The 17,477-nt window shown below is 37.7% G+C and overlaps 1 protein-coding gene across 1 annotated transcript; it reads right to left on the reverse strand.

The window, feature by feature from the left end:
- Positions 1 to 8,256: 8,256 nt before the first annotated feature.
- On the reverse strand, positions 8,257 to 10,147 carry SMIM30 (small integral membrane protein 30). Its single transcript, XM_047850971.1, has 3 exons — positions 10,101 to 10,147; positions 9,620 to 9,709; positions 8,257 to 9,150 (listed from the first exon to the last, which is right to left on the reverse strand). The coding sequence occupies exon 3, from the start codon at positions 9,103 to 9,105 to the stop codon at positions 8,926 to 8,928; it is 180 nt and encodes a 59-aa protein (XP_047706927.1). The 5' UTR covers positions 9,106 to 9,150; positions 9,620 to 9,709; positions 10,101 to 10,147; the 3' UTR covers positions 8,257 to 8,925.
- Positions 10,148 to 17,477: the final 7,330 nt, after the last annotated feature.

Below are 17,477 nucleotides of genomic sequence, written 5' to 3' on the forward strand. Positions count from 1 at the left end.
CCTAAGAGAACTATTTTACAGAGGCCCAAATATTTGGATTAACAAGTGGATATTAAAAAAGATGATTTTTGTTGCTTCTTTGTACTTTAGTCACACCTGGTACTGAATTGATTTACTCTTCAGAAGTGGAAAGTCATAGGACCTGAGTGAAAGATCCAGCAGAACAGCAGGGTGGAATTATGGAGTGGCTATGTGACAGTCCACTTGCTTTGACTAAGGATCAGAAGTGGGACCCTATTTGGAGCTCTTTATTTGAGAGTTTTCTTTGGAAACGTAGAAGGACTTGGGGCTCCAGGTATCTTTTCTCCTCTTCTTAAATTTTTTTCTGATTAAGCTTTTTCACCTGAATGAAATGCAGGCTTTGACATCACATGTCATCTAACATCACCTGTCACCTGATATCACCTATAGCATCATCTAAGAACTACAGTGTTTGACAACTGTCTTGTGCTTGCTTCACATTGGATGTTTTTCAATGGATGACATTTAGAGTAAATATGAATTGCCAACTGCTTTCTGAAAGATAGAGTTCGAGGCAGGTGGCTCAGTCGGTTAAGCATCTGACTTTGGCTCAGGTAGTTATCTCATGGTTTGAGTTCCATCCCTGTGATGGGCTCTGTGCTGACAGTGTGAACCCTGCTTCAGATCCTCTGTCTCCCTCTCTCTCTGCCTCTCTCTCTCTCTCAAAAATGAATAAACATTTAAAAAAAAAAGGAAAACTCCATACTGATAGTGTTATTAAAAATCAATAATAGGGGTGCCTGGGTGGCTCAGTAGGTTAAACGTCCGACTTCAGTTCAGGTCATGATATCATTGTCCGGGAGTTCGAGCCCCACATCAGGCTCTGTGCTGACAGCTCAGAGCCTGGAGACTGCTTTGGATTCTGTGTCTCCCTCTCTCTCTGCCCCTCCTCTGTTCATGCTCTGTCTCAAAAATAAATAAAAACATTAAAAAAAGCAATAATATTATCTTCAATATTATATCTCCGTCAGCATATAGACCTGTTTATTCAATGCTACTATATTGATGTGTTCTTCTGGAGTTTTTAGGAACTGAATTGAATCCACTAATACGGAAACAAGTATCCACTGAAACATCTAACAGCATGGACAGGGTGTGTGAGTACTTGCACTAATTAAAAGACACAATCTTGATTTTAAGATTAAGATATAGGTGATGGAGGATAGGTGGATGGAAGGGAAAGGGTAGTAGGGGTAGTGGTATAAGAGGGATAATAAGTATCTAAATAACTATAAAACAAGGTTGCATGAAATACATTACTACAGGTATAAACAATACACTGTGGATTCTGGAGGATAGATATCATTAACTTCTTTGGGGAATGGCTTTCTTGGGGAAAGGCTTCTTTATAAAGCAAATGAAAGATGAACACGGAGGTATGGCAAGGCATTTGATTTCAGGCAGTCTGGTGTTACTGGAGTATAGCATGAGTAAGAGAATGAGAAGGAGATGAAGGAGAGGATCATCCTGTGTTTCAGAATGGTAGATCATTTCTAAATAACAAAGCATTAAATATGCATACACAATGCAAGCTTTTATAAATAGTGTATATAATCATTCAAATCAGCTAACTAGAATACATGTTAATACTTACTAAAATCATATTCTATAATTATTAGATGTCCAAGAAAATGATAAAATCTTGCACTGAATTTCAGACCTAGCCCATATAAATCTGAAAGGTTGGTATAGCTGTACTGAGTACAGTAAGGGCACATATAGGGTTAGTGAAGGGATGCTAGGATCCACTGTGTATTCTGGGCTGGGGTGTCCCTTTGCTACATTAACTCTGTATCACATATTCATTCTATAAAAGATTGAGTGAGCAGTAATTTCTATATGCCAGGCATTGTGCTAAAATCCAGGAATATAATAGTCAGTAATTCAGTCTCTGACCTCAAGAGCTTAGAATACCGAGATGGGGCTGAAGTTGGTTGAGATAAAAATAAGCAAACAGAGATTCAAATACAGACTGCCTTATTGATAAGGGATGTAAAGAATGCTGTGTGAGCACACAGTAGAATATGTATTTCAGACAGGAAGGGTTAGGGAAGAGGTCCTAAAGAAGTGCTGTTCAAACCTAGGAAGGTAGGAATGAGGCAGGTGAACTTGGGAAAACTACACCAGGCAGAGGAAGTAACATGTAGATCTATAAAGTAGAGGAAGTATGGAAAATGAGAAAGAGAGAGAGAGAGAGGGAACACACATGATGCTTTCTAGGAAGTGAAAAACAATACAGCTGAAAGCTACAGTGTAAGGTAGGTGACGGAGAAATTGGGGTTCTAGTTGTGTTTATAAGAGATCGCAGAGGGTTACAGTGGGAGGTCAAAAGACCAGCTGGGGTGCCTGTGTGATGGTGGTCTGAACTTGGGTAGGAGCCATGAGGATGGAGAGAAGTGAGTGAATCCCAGGCACAACTTGGAGATGATTCCATAAGACCTAGACATGGCCTGGAGGTGGAGTGTGAGGGAGAGGGAGGTGCTCAGCATCCTCTCAACTGTCTTGGCCACTGGGATGATGGTGGCTGTTAGCGGAGTCCCATCAGTAGTGCCAGAAAAGACTGAGCACACGAAACTGCAAGGTTGCTTGTTTCTGGATACTGCCAGGCCGACATCAATTAGCGTGTGGACTTTTTGCTGTGAGTGGGAGTGGCAGGGCTACAGTTGTTTTTCTTCTTCCTTCTTGAGACAATCTCTAATCATACTTGTTCAGTACAGAAAATGAGCTGCCCCCGCTTCACTCAATTGACATCCAAAACTGTACCAAATGACTAGACTATGGTTTTTAGTGGAGTTCAAAGGGAAAATCAGCTCCTCATGCTGCTGACTTAAAATGGGTAATTACAATATTTTTAACACATTCCACTTTATTAGTTTTGAAATTAGTAAAACTCTTTATGGAGCTACAGAATTCTACCACTAGGAAACCTTTTTAGAGTTTGCACAAATAATGTTACAGATGAAGAAATTGTCTAGGTTAAATTATGGGCTCAAGGTCAATTGCCTGGTAGTTACTTTTTTTGTCTCTAAATTGCAGTGATGATGTCTTGAAAAATGTTGATTAAATGAGTGGAAGCAGGCATATGTCATTATAGGACCCACAGAATTGTTTTATGTTGCTATCGAAATGCTCTGGTAATTTTTTGTGGAAAAAGGAGAAGGGCTGGTCTGACAAATCATCTGAAATAGACTATGGTATAGTTTCTGTTCTTGGTGATCATGCCTGCTTTTACATTCTTTTGTTAAGTGATTTATGCACATTTATCCAGGGCATAATTATCTTGATTAATATTGAGAAATATGGTATTTATAATCCCAGTGTTTAACAAAGTGCTACATGATTAGTCCTTTAAAAATAATGAACCCTCTTGTATATAAAATTTCATAATTTCATTTCAAATTATCAAGTGCCAACTAATATTTTCAAAATTTTGATCACCCATATATAATAGATTCAGTGGAAATATGTGAGAGGGGTATCATAGCTGTGATATTATAAATCAATGAGAAATTAAACCACATTTTAGTATTTTGCAGCAATCACAATTTTGTGGTCTTCTGTCTTTTGCATTTAGATGCTAGATGTCTATTATTTATTTTGCATTTATATGCTAGATGTCTTCTGTGATTTTCTGGTCTTCTGTCTTTTGCATTTAGATGCTAGATGTCTATTATTTAATCACATAAATGATTTAGAAAAATTATTAAAAATTAGAAAAAAATTAAATATGCCATTTTATACACATACTTATTGATTTGGCCCTGTTCTCACCTAAGAATAAAAATCCTGTCTAGAATTAGTAAGTCTCAGTCAGGGCTTCAGCTCTATTCCCTACCATAGGAAACACTGAACACATTCTATGTTGCTTTTATCTTTATGACTTCTAAGGAGATGAGATTTATCAGAGTTCTTTTCCTGATGGAATATAGACCAGATCTATTTTCCTGAACAAGCAAAACCAAAAGTCCTTGAATCTTCTTAAATGACCAAGCAGTTATTGCTAAGCTTTTGTGTCAATTAGTAAAGACCCATGGTCAACACGTTAGGAATTACTAAAACAGAATCAATTTTTTTTTCTTTCTTTCTCTTCAAAATTTGGGGAAGCTTTAGGGAAGCCAAATTTTCTTCACGGGTGTCTTTGAGTTTCATCAGTTTGTAAGCCTATAATGGTCAAAGTCAATTATGATAAAGACAACACTCAGGGAAAAGGTCAAAATATATAGTGACTGTTTAATAGGGGATTTGCTTATGTAACTTTCTAAAGAGAACTCTTTTAACATATAAATACAAAATTGATGCTTACTGAGTAGTTAATTCCTTCCATGTCTAGAAAATATCTCCAAATACCAATAATAATAACCTCAAGCATGTCAAGTCTTTTGTATTTATTACTTCACGTATTCCTCATCTATCTATGAGGTAGAAAGTGTTATTATCGCCATTTAACAAAGAGGGAGACAGAAATTTAAAAGTGACTTGCTCAACATCAAATTTTAAGTAATGGAGCCTGGTTATCTATGTCTGTTGGACTTCAGAGCTTAGGCTCTTCATGCATATTGTGATACCACCAAAAAGAATATTTGAGTCTTTGCAAGGGAGATGGTTTGTATTCAGAGTTCTCCCTTTATTATGTGCTTCAGGCTATATAGCTACATCATCTTTCCTACATCCAAATTTGGAAATGGCATTTGACAAGCTTCTGCAGAGCTTAGAAAACCTAAGAGGGTAAAAGTGCATGTGATGTTTAGCTTTTGAGATTTCCTGGGCCTACCTGGTTCCTTCAGTTGGTACATTTGGTATCACATCAGTTTTTCAAGAAGCTGCCCTCACATTCTTATTGCTGAGACAAAATATAGATACAGATCACTTTTTTCAAACTTCAACTGTACTCCTGCATTCTTGATTGTCATCATACTCTCTAATTGAGCTTATTGAGTAAAGACAAAAATAAATAATATGCTGGATGGGTGAAGAGGGAAGGGCAGATGTGGATCACAGGACAAAGGTCTGTTAAATGAAATACCTTGAATCAATTCTTTACCTGACATTTCTCTCTCCAGAAAATTCACTCTTAAATATGCACTGAGGAGACCTCTGCTTACAGGAAGATGTAGTAGACATCCTTTTTCCTATTTCTTCCACTAAGTACAGCTAAAAACCCTGGACATTATGTGTAAAAGACAAACATAAGAAGATTCTGAAAGGTAGAAAGAAGGCAGACCAGCCAGGGACCTCAGGACCAGAGCCAGACCTAGTGGTGAATTCTCTGGATTTTCTTTTTCCTCATAGTTTACTAGGTACTCTGAAGCTGGCAACCCAGAAATGTCAATGGGCTCAGACATGGCCATGAGACAGCAGAGACCACAGAGGAAGTTTGGACTTTTCACTCCCACCCAGTAGCCACATGGCACCCCACTTTCCGGGTCAGGGGAGGGCACAAGAGGAGCAGTAATGAGGTGTCCCTGGACTTCTACCTCTATGTGGCAGTACTGAGGCAACAACGTCCCCTGCTCTGAGGCAGCATGGTCAGAGAAGACCTGCTAAAATACAACCTTCAAAGATGACCCAGTCTTTTTAATACCATAAATTGTCCAGGTATTAATGGAAAATCGCTCATCATTCCAAGGAAGATCTCAGTTTGAAGGGAAAAGACAATCAACAAATGCCAATACTGAAATGACACATACGTTAGCATTACTTGATAAGGATTTTGAAGCGGCCACTGTAAAAGTCCAAAGAACAATTACAAACATGCTTGAAACAAATGAAAAAAATAGCAAGTCTCAGCAAAGAATTACAAGCTACAAAGAAAACTAAATGGAAAACTTAGAACTAAAAAAATACATGGGCACAATCTGTGAACTTGAGGATAGAACGCTAGAAATTACCCAGTCTGAACAGAGAAAAAAGACTGAAAAGAAAAAAAGCTATAGGGCAAGTGAGACTGCAGCAAAAGATCTAACTACTGGGTGACTGGAGTCGCTGGAGTCAAGGAGATAAAGTACATGGGGCTGAAATACTGTTTGTAAAAATAATGGCTGAAAATTATCTACATTTGGGAAATGACATAAACCTATAGGTTCAAGAAGCTGAGCCAACCCCAAACAGGACAAACCCAAACGTATTCATGCTAAGACACATCGTCAACCTTCTGAAAACTATGAACAGAGAAAAAAAACTCTGGAAAGCAGCCAGAAAGAAGAGATGCAAGAAATGCACTGATGTTTGGCATTAGAGAAATGGGTGGGTTACCAGCACTTCTTGTTGATTTCAACTTAGTCTTCTGCCTTGGTAACTGAACTTATCTGAACTAACATGCACAGAGCATTTACTAGACATCTATAAATCATGCTGGCACTTGGGGGACATATATTAATCCCATTCTTCTTATAACTGCTCCACAGCAGTTATTATCCATCAGAGCAAATCAAGAAATTGCAGAATTTGAAAGAACCTCAAAAAACAACAAACAAACAAAAAAACCCATCAAGCACATATTTTTAATTTGTAAGTTCTGGATGGGCTTCAGCTCTGTGAACTACTTGAAATTAATCTAAAAATGCCAGCATGTATGTGCATTTTTCCAGGCAAAGGACCAGTTTTTATCAGATCCTCGATGGAGTTGGTGGCCCTAAAAAGGTTAAGAGCCATTATAAGTTTCCGTTCTTTTCAGGCTAACCCATATAACCCAACCTAGGTAGAAAAGCAGCTAAAAATAGAGAAGGTACTCTTCAGTATATCCATCAAAATTCCTGAATGCTACCTTATAATTCTCTATTTTTTAAGGAAACACTAAGAAAATGGTTTCCTAATTCCTTCTAGGCACTTCTGGAAATACATGTTCATTAAAGAATATTTGCCTGCAGTCTTATTTTGATCGTTTTAAAAATAGTACCTGGAGGTGATTAAATGGCTAATGCACTGTAATTTCAAATGTACTTTAAGTTTGATTTCTCCCAATGCCAATGGAAAAGTTCAGACAAAGCAGCAGCAGCAGCATCTCTACACCAGTACCAATGTGCTGGTTTATGACATAGGGCAAACTGTTTTACAATCCACGTTGAAGTTCTATTAATTACACAATGTGTAACTGCCAATTTACCAAAACAAAAAACGTTAGTGCATTCCTTTGTGAAAAAATAAAACAGCTACGACAAACACAGATCCATTCAGTTTCTGTCTTTATAGCATGGCTTTCCCTCACTCCTTGTATCTTCTACCCAATCCCTCACGCAAGTTAGGTGAGTTCATCTGCAGGAACACACTATAAAGAGGGTTTTAGGTTGCTACAGCCTGTTTTCAATCAAAATTCAGGCTCCCGGGGCGCCTGGGTGGCTCAGTCGGTTGAGCGTCTGACTTCGGCTCAGGTCATGATCTCGCGGTCTGTGAGTTCGAGCCCCGCATCGGGCTCTGTGCTGACAGCTCAGAGCCTGGAGCCTGCTTCAGATTCTGTGTCTCCCTCTCTCTCTGCTCCTCCCCTGCTCATGCTTAGTCTCTCTCTGTCTCTCAATAATAAATAAACGTTAAGGAAAAAAAAAATTAAAAAAAAAAAAAAAAAAAAATTCAGGCTCCCAATGTCACCTGGAGAACTAGAAATTGGATAATACATTATTTTAGTAAAAACTTGATTACCTGCTTTCAGGACCCTAAAGTAGTTTGATTCACTCAGATTATTCCGCATTGGCTCTATCTACAGAATCAAAAGAATCACCAAGGGCCTTTGTTAAACAGAGAACTCCAGGTTCCATCCTCAAATTACAATGCAACTAGGAGGATTTGGGAATCTGAAAGTTTTATCAAGTCCTTCAGGTGATTCTTGAGCTCAAGCAGGTTAGAGTAGTCTTCTTAAACTTGAATATGCATACAAATTATTCTAGGCTCTTGAAACAAATGCACATTCTGATCCAATTGGTCTGAATGGGGCCTGAGACTCAGCATTTCTACCAAGTCCCTAGGTGATATTGTTACTTTGAGGACACTTTGAGTAGTATGATCAGAGAGGGTATGCTTCATCTCGTTAGTGTATAAACCAGTATAGGCCATTACATTTTCCTTTTGTATCTGTGGAGTCTCTAACAGGGACTTCTACCTTGATACTGCCCATTTCTCACTTACGATTGATAGTATTCTCTACAAGCTAGTGTGATCACTTAAAGGAAGTCACCTAGCTGACATAAAAGTCCACAGAAAGTAAAGACAGCCTGAAATAAACAGAAATGAATATCACACATTAACTTACAACATAATGGGTTTGTATTTAATATAGTACTTCTCACTATAGAGATGTTATTCAGTTAATATAAAGGTTTTTAACATTAAATCTCTTCTCCATTTAAATGTCCATATAAAGTATTTTTTTACATTAAATATTTTCTCCATTTTAACATTAGATACACTGAGTACATTTTTCTTACCTCTTGCCCCCAACCAAAGAAATAAAAATTTTAATTTCTGGATGTATTTGATACCTAAGTACAATACTAACTTGGGAGATAACAAAACAAAAATCTAATAAAAATATGGAGAAAAGTCTCCTCAGTGATGCAGGAGGCAGTGGCAATTTCCTAGGATTCTGGGTAAGGGTTTCCTTCTTCCTATCTCATGCACTTTGAGAATTCCAAAACTTTGAAATAATATGTAAATTTCGGTCATCTAACTTCTTTGAGCCTCTTTCTAACTAACATATAGGACTTTTAGACTGCTTTTTTTCAGTGCATTATTTGTTGTGAAGGAAACTTTTTTCCCATTTAACATATATCAGTTTGCTTCCACTTACAGGGAGACAATTAAAAATGTGAAAATACCCTATTTCTTGGGAACTTTCAGACACTAAAGATCAGTTTTTAACCTCAATAATTCACAATGGTTTTCTGGGCAAGGTCTGATTCAGAAGGCCCGTCAAAATCACATTTGTCCATTTCTCTTTCGTGCATATACCCCCAAACAAGCACAAATGCCTGTAATGCTGAGAGCCACACCTAACAAGAGAGCGACTGCATCTCCAGCTTCTACTGCTTCAACAACAGGCAGCACCAAAAGCAGTGAAATGAGGACCAAGAACAACTGTGCTGAAACTGAAGCCATGATGTTGGGATTTTCAGGTATCTCGATCTTGAGGGCAGAAAGTTTCTAGAAATCAAACATGGAAACAAAAAGGAATCATTAAAATTTTCCACCTTTTCAAATGACAGCATGAATACATAAATAACAATCCATATAACCTTTTAAATTTAAATTTCAGACCCATTTCCCCATTTTAAAGGTAGAAAAAAACCCGGTAAGTTTATAAAACAGTTTAAAGAAGGTCATTTGAGGCTAATCCCCCCTTTCAATGCTAATTCCTTGACTCCAGCAATGTTTCCACATGCTATCATGCCAACCTCGTGTAAATCAACTAAGCAACTTGAACAGAACATAATTAAGAACAAACAGAAAACACACCAGACACTCGGAAACTTAAATATCCTAGTATTTTGAATAAATGTTGAGTAAAAATTACATTTTCTTAGGATTTCTCCCACCCAGGAAATACAGACAAATCTGGCAAAAGTCACGCAATATGTAAGTCTGTGAAGTTGTGGGGATTAGTAACACTTACCAAAGAAAGTATTTATGTATAATTCTGATTCGAAATACTCCCTTCCTGGAGTTCCGGATGCTGAGGCTAAGAGGTTCCACGTGACAGAGCCTAGTATCAGAAAAGGGTAGGATTTAAGAATTAATCATCACCATCATTATCATCATCATTATCATCATCATCATCATTTTTTAAAGATACAGCCACAGTGCAGAAGGAGGAAGTCGTTCGGAAGAGAGAGGAATGGATAATAACTAGAGGAATGGATAATAACTAGAGGAAACAGTTTGTTCAGGCAGGGGAACTAGACTTAAACTTGGGTCAGTTCGCCGGCACAGGAAAAGCTAAAAATAAACCGAACCCAGAGCAAGTTTGTGCCAGGATTTGATATTAAGATTTTAAAAAGAACCCCTGCTTTGTCCCGGAGAGGTGCAAATATCCTTGTTTTACAAATACACTGAGGCAACCTTAAGTATCCTTTGGAGACGAGTTCCTACATTACCTTCCGGGAAGCAGCCATTACAGGAATGGCGAGGAGGGCGGGGTCTCCAAACTACACTTCCCACAATCCCCGCTGCCGACGTCTCCCAGGATGCGCCGGCGCGCTCCTCGGTAACTGGCTGAGGGAGTGACGAGCACGCGCTACCGGAGACAAGGAGGAGTTCCCCTGCGGGTGTTCCTCACAGGGCGCAGAGTTTTACTGGTAAAGTGGTTTAGTGGGTTTGTACAAATGCTCTCTCAAAAATGTGGTAAAGAAATGACAGTAGGTGGTTTTTACCCTATCTAAGGTTTCGAGACACACACATAGTTATGTCTTTTCTTAGACTGAAATGGAGACACAACAGCGGGAAAATAGCACCCGAGCCGAGTCATCTGTTTCGGGCGCTTTTAAACTAGCGGCTTCCAACATTTTGAAGCAGGGAATCCCCTGTCACCATCTTCCAAATGTACCTTATGACGTTTTGTTAATCTTTTTAATCAAGAGGGGAAAACACGTTTAATTAGACATTTTGGGAAATGTTAAAACCGTTTGCAGGGGAAAAAAAAAGTTTAGGAAAATAAAAAGGGTTTATAGGAAGATACCAATTATTTATGAAGGTTCTAGGATTGAGTTTCCCCATTAGTTCAAGAATGTTAATAATTCTTTTCAATTATGTTTTTATGATACCCACCCTAGCTGCCCCCAAACATTTATGAAAATATACGAAATTATTACTTTTAAACCGTAAGTGAATTGTTTCCATATGTAAGTCAATCCTTTCTGAAAGATACTCTTGAGTGCTAGTACCTGTGAAGTCCTTAAATGAAACTTTCCAGTCATCCAGTTTTCTGAACTCTGATTTGCTGATTCGGCTATTTATTTGGCACCGTCACATGGTAAGTTATTAATGATGTGTGTTAGGGATGAAGTCACTCCGCTTTCTGAAAGTCAGTCTCTCCGGTGTAGCAGGTACATTCAGCTCGGTGCCCGTAATTAGCACGTGATCTTGTATTGCATCTTATGCTCTTTCATAAATGTTACCAATCTCTCTAAACTTACAGCAAAACTTTATATTCCTGTCTCCTAACACAAACCCAGCAGTGAAGTGGGCTAATCATAATTATTTGAATAGACACATGTGCCAACAAGGTTTCATGAGACCAAGAAGTGCCAAATAAACCAAACCAAGGCCCCTTGCGTAGAAGTTTGAGGATAACTACACAGTAATATTGGTAGCATTGCTTCTCTAAACTTGATTGTTTTAGTAAAGTTTTGTCTTTGCCTCATTTGCTATGAACTTTTAGTATTGTACCTTTCGAACCAAGTATATTTGAAATATATTACAAGATATTCTCTTGCTTTCTAGTGTGAACATTTTGGGGATATTTTTCCTTTTATGTCTGTTAAAGTTACCTAAAGTCAGCAGACTATTTTAAAGTTAGTGTTATTGCAGGCTTGTTTCTAGATGTGTCAACATTGAAGATAATGGTTTGGTTTTAAGTTTCAAGAGTCTGTGGATGGTAAAATGCTTTTTCTTTAAAATATTAAGAGGTCACTTAATGACCTGAATCATCTGAAAAAGAGTGGCAGAAGTTTGTGCAGCAGTGTTTTGGGCCTAAGTAGTTTTAATTAATTACTTAAAAAATATTTTTTTTAATGTTTATTTTTGAGAGAGACAGAGACAGAATGCAAGTGGGTTAGGGGCAGAGAGAGAGACACACACGCAGAATCTGAAGCAGGCTCCGGACTCCGAGCTGTCAGCACAGAACCCGACGTGGGGCTGGAACCCATGAGCTGTGAGATCATGACCTGAGCCAAAGTTGGATGCTCACCTGACTCAGCCACACTGGCACCCCTAATTAATTAATTTTTAAATAAATGTTTTTATTTATTTTTGACAGTGAGAGCATGAGTGGGGGAGGGGCAGAGAGAGAGAGACAGAGAGAGAGAGAGAGAAGATCCAAAGCAGGCTCCATACTGATAACAGCCAGCCCGATGAGGGCCTTGAACTCACCTACGGTGAGATTGTGACCTGAGCAGATGTGAAATACGCAACTGACTGAGCCACCCAGGTGCCCCCAAATAGTTTTAAATAAAGTTGGTTAAATTTCCCTAACCATTCACCCACCCCAGGCAGGCAGTTTAACACCCGAATTGCTATATATGCTTTTGTGACCTTTTTCCAATCCTAGTATCAAAGTCGTATGGTATTCTAGTTCTCAGTTTTTTCTTACTACTCTAGTGATTAAAAACAAAAATCAGTTTATTCCTTTGCTTAAAACTCTCCAGTTCCAACACATTAAGCTGAAGTGCAAACTCTTTATCAAGGCTCACAAAACCCTATGCATTCTGCCTCTTTCTGCATTTCTGATGTCCGTCCACCACTCACCCATGCTTATTCCATTTCAATCACATTCATCTGTTTGCTGTTTCTTAAATATGCCGTCTTTGTTGTTTCCTATTGAATTTGCCCTTGCTGTTGTCTCTGCCAGTAATATTTTTCTCACGGGCATTTTCTTTGTTTCTTTTTTTCTTTTTACTTTTTATTTAAAGTTTATTTAACATACAGTGCAATATTGGTTTCAGGAGTACAATTCAGTGATTCATCACTTACATACAATACCCAGTGCTCATCATAACAAGGGACCTCTTTTATACCCATCACCCATCTAGCCCATTCCCCACCCACTGCCCTCTATAACCCTTTAGTTCTCTGTCATTAGGGGTCTCTTGTGGTTTGTTTCCCTTTTTCCTCTTTTTTCCCCTTTCCCATATGTTCATCTGTTTTGTTTCTTAAATTCCACAGACTAGTGAAATCATATGGTATTTGTCTTTCTCTGATTGACTTATATATTGATTCACATAACATAATATGGTCTAGCTCCATACACCTCACTGCAAATGGCAAGGTTTCATTCTTTTTGATGGCTAAGTAATATTCCACCGTGTGTATATACCACATCTTCTTTATCCATTTATCAGATGATAGACATTTGGGCTCTTTACATAATTTGGCTATTGTAGATAATGCTGCTATAAACATCAGGGTGCATGTACCCTTTCCAATCTGTATTTTTGTATCCTTTGGGTAAATACCTAGTAGTGCAATTGTTGGATCATATGGTAGTTCTATTTTTAGTTTTGTGAGGAGCCTCCATACTATTCTCTGGAGTATCTGCACCAGTTTGCATTCTCACTAGCAGTGTAAGAGGGTTCCTCTTTTTCTGCATCCTTGCCAATACCTGTTGTTTCTTTTAATTCTAGCTCTTCTGAAAGGTGTGAGGTGGTATCTCATCATGGTTTTGATTGGAATCTCCTTGATGATGAGTGATGTTGAGCATCTTTTCATGTGTCCGTTAGCCATCTAGATGTCTTCTTTGGAAAAGTGTCTGTTCGTGTCTTCTGCCCATTTCTTCACTGGATTATTTGCTTTTTGAGTGTTGAGTTTGATAAGTTCTTCATAGGTTTTGGCTACTAACCCTTTATCAGATATATAACTTGCTAATGTATTCTTCCATTCCATAGGTTGCCTTTTAGTTTTGTTGATTGCTTTCTTTGCTGTACAGAAGCTATTTATTTATTTATTTTAAATGTCTATTTATTTATCTTTAGAGAGAGATAGAGTGTGAGTGGAGGGAGGGGCAGAGAAAGAGAGAAAGAGAGAAATCCTGTGCAGGCCCTGCTCTGTCAGCACAGAATCTGAAGCGGGGCTTGAAACCACACACTGTGAGACCATGACCTGAGCCGAAATCAAGAGTCAGATGCTTAACCTACTGAGCCACCTAGGTGCCCCCAAAAGCTTTTTATTTAAATGTAGTCCCAATAGTTTATTTTTGCTTTTGTTTCTCTTGCCTCAGGAGACATATCTAGAAAAAAGTTGCTATGACTGATGTCAGAGAAATTATTGCCTGTGCTCTTTTCTAGAATTTTTGTGGTTTCAGGTCTCACATTTAGATCTTTAATCCATTTTGAACTTATAAGAAAATAGTCCAGTTTCATTCTTTTTCATGTTGCTGTTCAGTTTTCCCAGCACCATTTGTTGAAGAGACTATCTTTTTCCATTGGATATTCTTTCCTGCTTTGTCAGAGATTAGTTGACCATATAGTTGTGAGTCCATTTCTGGGTTTTCTATTCTGTTCTACTGATCTGTGTGCCTGTTTTTGTGCCAGTACTATATTGTCTTGATGACTACAGACATGTAATACGGGTTGAAATCTGGAATCGTGATGCTTCCAGTTTTGTTTTTCTTTTTCAGAATTGCTTTAGCTCTTCAGGGTCTTTTGCGGTTCCCACACAAATTTTAGGATTGTTTGTTTTAGCTCTGTGAAAAATGCTGTTGGTATTTTGATGGGGATTGCATTAAAATGTGTAGATTGCTTTGGGTAGTATAGACATTTTAACAATGTTCTTCCAGTCCATGAGAATGGAATGCCTTTCCATTTCTTTGTGTCTTCTTCAATTACTTTCATAAGTGTTATATAGTTTTCAGAGTACAGATCTTTTACCTCTTTAGTTAGGTTTATTCTTAGGTTTCTTGTTTTTGGTGCAGTTGCAAATGGGATCGATTCCTTGATTTCTTCTGCTGTTTCGTTATTGGTGTATAAAATGCAACAGATTTATGCACGTTTATTTATATCCTGCGACTTTGCCGAATTCATGTATTAGTTCTAGTAATTATTTGGCGGAGGATTTTGGGTTTTCTACATAGAGTATTATGTTGTCTGCAAATAGTGAAAGTTTGACTTCTTCCTTGCTGATTTGGATGTCTTTTATTTCTTTTTGTTTTCTGAATGCTGAGGCTAAGACTTCCAGTACCATGTTAAATAGTAATTCCCACCGACTTTTTAATGGCTGTTTTCTCAGTGTCGTTCAAGTTTCTGCTCAAATGTCACCCTCTTCCCTGAGCACATCACAAAAGCTATCTCTTCCATTCCAATCTGTCCAGTTTCCTGCCTAATTTTTTCCTCATAGTGCCTATCACTAACTGAAATTATATTATGTATGTATTTGTTTATATATGTAGTAAGTAAACAAGTACAGAAAAGTGAAAATTCCATGAAGGGCAGGAAATATTTCTGTCCTATTATTTACTACTGAGTTCCCAGCTTCTACAGCAGTGTCTAGAATGATAGATAATTAGGAGATATTTTGTGAATGAATAAATGATGCTAGTATAAGACTGTAATTTGATTAATATTTACTTGCCTTTATACTGTTCATGGTAGAAACTACCTTATAAGTAGGAAGTCTGCATTTGGGCTAAAGTATGAAGATACTTGATTATCTAGACTGAGATTACTTTGAGTCTTCATTCAAAATTTAGTCTTATGTATTTCCTCCATGATACTATTAACAAGAATTTACATTTATGTATATATAAGATGTAGTAGCATCTAAAACAGGAACAACTTTGTTCAAGAACCTGTCTGTAATGGCCCCTACTTACTTCCTCTGTCCACTAGGAGCATCAGGATCTTGACAACAAATGTTGATTAAGTCTACCTGAATCGTGTATTTTTTCCTTCCCAATACTTGAAATGTTTCCTTTAAATACTTCTTAATGTTGGATGAATGGTATTGGCATTTTTGGTGGGACAGTGCTTTGTTGTGCAGACACAATATTTCAGGATCTTTAGCATCTTTAGCCCATTTCCATTAGATGTCAGTAGAATCACCTAGGCACCAGGACAACCAGCTGCCCTTACACATTGCCAAATACTCTTTTGTTATGGATACTGTTCCTAGTTGAGAACCATTCCAGGTTTCATGAACAAAATGAAAGGTGTAGTTGAGAGCAGAATGAAATAAAACAACAAAGAGTTCACACACACGTGTCTATGTGTATACACACGCACACACACACACAAACATATATACAGACACACTAGCACCGCAGTGTCTTAATGATTTAGAACTTCTTCCTCTAAGTGTGCTGGTTTTATGTTTTGGGTTATTTACAGACTCTTTTCTTTTTCCAGCCAACTCTCTGCCAGCTAGGCTCCAGTGGTCACTTTCTTATGACAGCACTGATATGTAGATTGAAGTGAGATTTCTGCCTTTGTATCTGCCACTCAGTTTAGTCTTAAAGTTGCAGAGAGATAATACGCTATAGTACAAGGCATACTAGTTTTTCCCTTGGTGGCTTTGTGGATTTGGGATTTTGGATTTATTTAATCTCTCTGAGACTCAGTTTTCTTTCACAAAATATGTTGTGTGAGGATTAAATGAAATGTTTTTGAAGTGACTGAAAAACGGACCAGACATCAGTACTTCTCAATTCCTCCTTTAATTGTATTTATATATCTCTGATTAGTGGTTAAGAGTTAAGGTCTCTGGGGTCAGACTGCTTGGTTAGAATCCTACCTCTGCTGCTTAGTAGCTTATTTATTCATAAAATTGGGTATAATAGTAACTACTTGATATGTATTGTACGAAGATTAAATAAATTAATTCCTGGAATTAGTAGCTGGCATGTAGTAAGCCCTCACTGAATATTAACTATTTAATTTCTTACTAGTTTCTGTTAATTACATCCATGAAATATGAGGTCTCTAGGATGTGGTTTTCTCTCTATTGTGAATGTGCTATTCTGCAGATGCACATAATAAGTAAAAGTTGGCTGTGGAAACTTTGGATGCAGACACATTTTAGGCCCCCTAGGTTTTGGATTGAGGACTGATTAGACACATTCCCCTACTACTTTAAATCTGTGGTAGTTGTTTCAAAAAAACATCCAATTATTGCCCTGATGGCATTTTCTACTGAACTATTTCATACCCATTGGGGATTATGTTTATGTTTAAAACATATTATCCACCTAGGTGGTGTTGTATCATTAATTCATCATATTGAGTTCCGGAAGTTTTAAAATTATGTTTAAGAGGGTCTCGATATGGGCGAATAGCCTTAAGAAATCATTTGGCTGGAATGATCTCTAGGGTAGCCTTAACAAAATGCAACAAACGAAGAAGCAAACACTCTTAATTCGTTTTGAATTCTGTTTCCAATTACAGTAGCTAATCTGTAATTCTGTACTGCTTTTCTCATAAATTACAGCAAAGTAAAAGGCAGCATTATAAGCTTTGCTAAAAGGGAATTATAATAATTGAGACGCTGGGCTCAGAGGAATGTATGACTTTTGATAGATTGTTATGGGATAATTAATTGCAGATCTTGTAGGACAGACAGAAAGACTTATATATTATGCCTGAGAAACGAAACTTCACACAGTGGTTGAACATGGTACCAAGATGTTTTACCTTACTTCCTTGGCTTCAGTAAGGTCGACTGTCTGAAGAGGACAAATATTCTCCTTGTAACTCCTGCTTAGAATTCATTTGCTTCTAGTCCACAGATGAAAGAGCTCTATTTTGTCAAATAGCTTACAAAAAATCATG

Source organism: Prionailurus viverrinus, chromosome A2 (genome assembly GCF_022837055.1).
Source record: "Prionailurus viverrinus isolate Anna chromosome A2, UM_Priviv_1.0, whole genome shotgun sequence".
NCBI lineage: Eukaryota > Metazoa > Chordata > Mammalia > Carnivora > Felidae > Prionailurus > Prionailurus viverrinus.

Bases quoted from the DNA above. Each gene is read 5' to 3' on its own strand.
- SMIM30 (XM_047850971.1), bottom strand. From the start codon at position 9,105: ATGGCTTCAGTTTCAGCACAGTTGTTCTTGGTCCTCATTTCACTGCTT.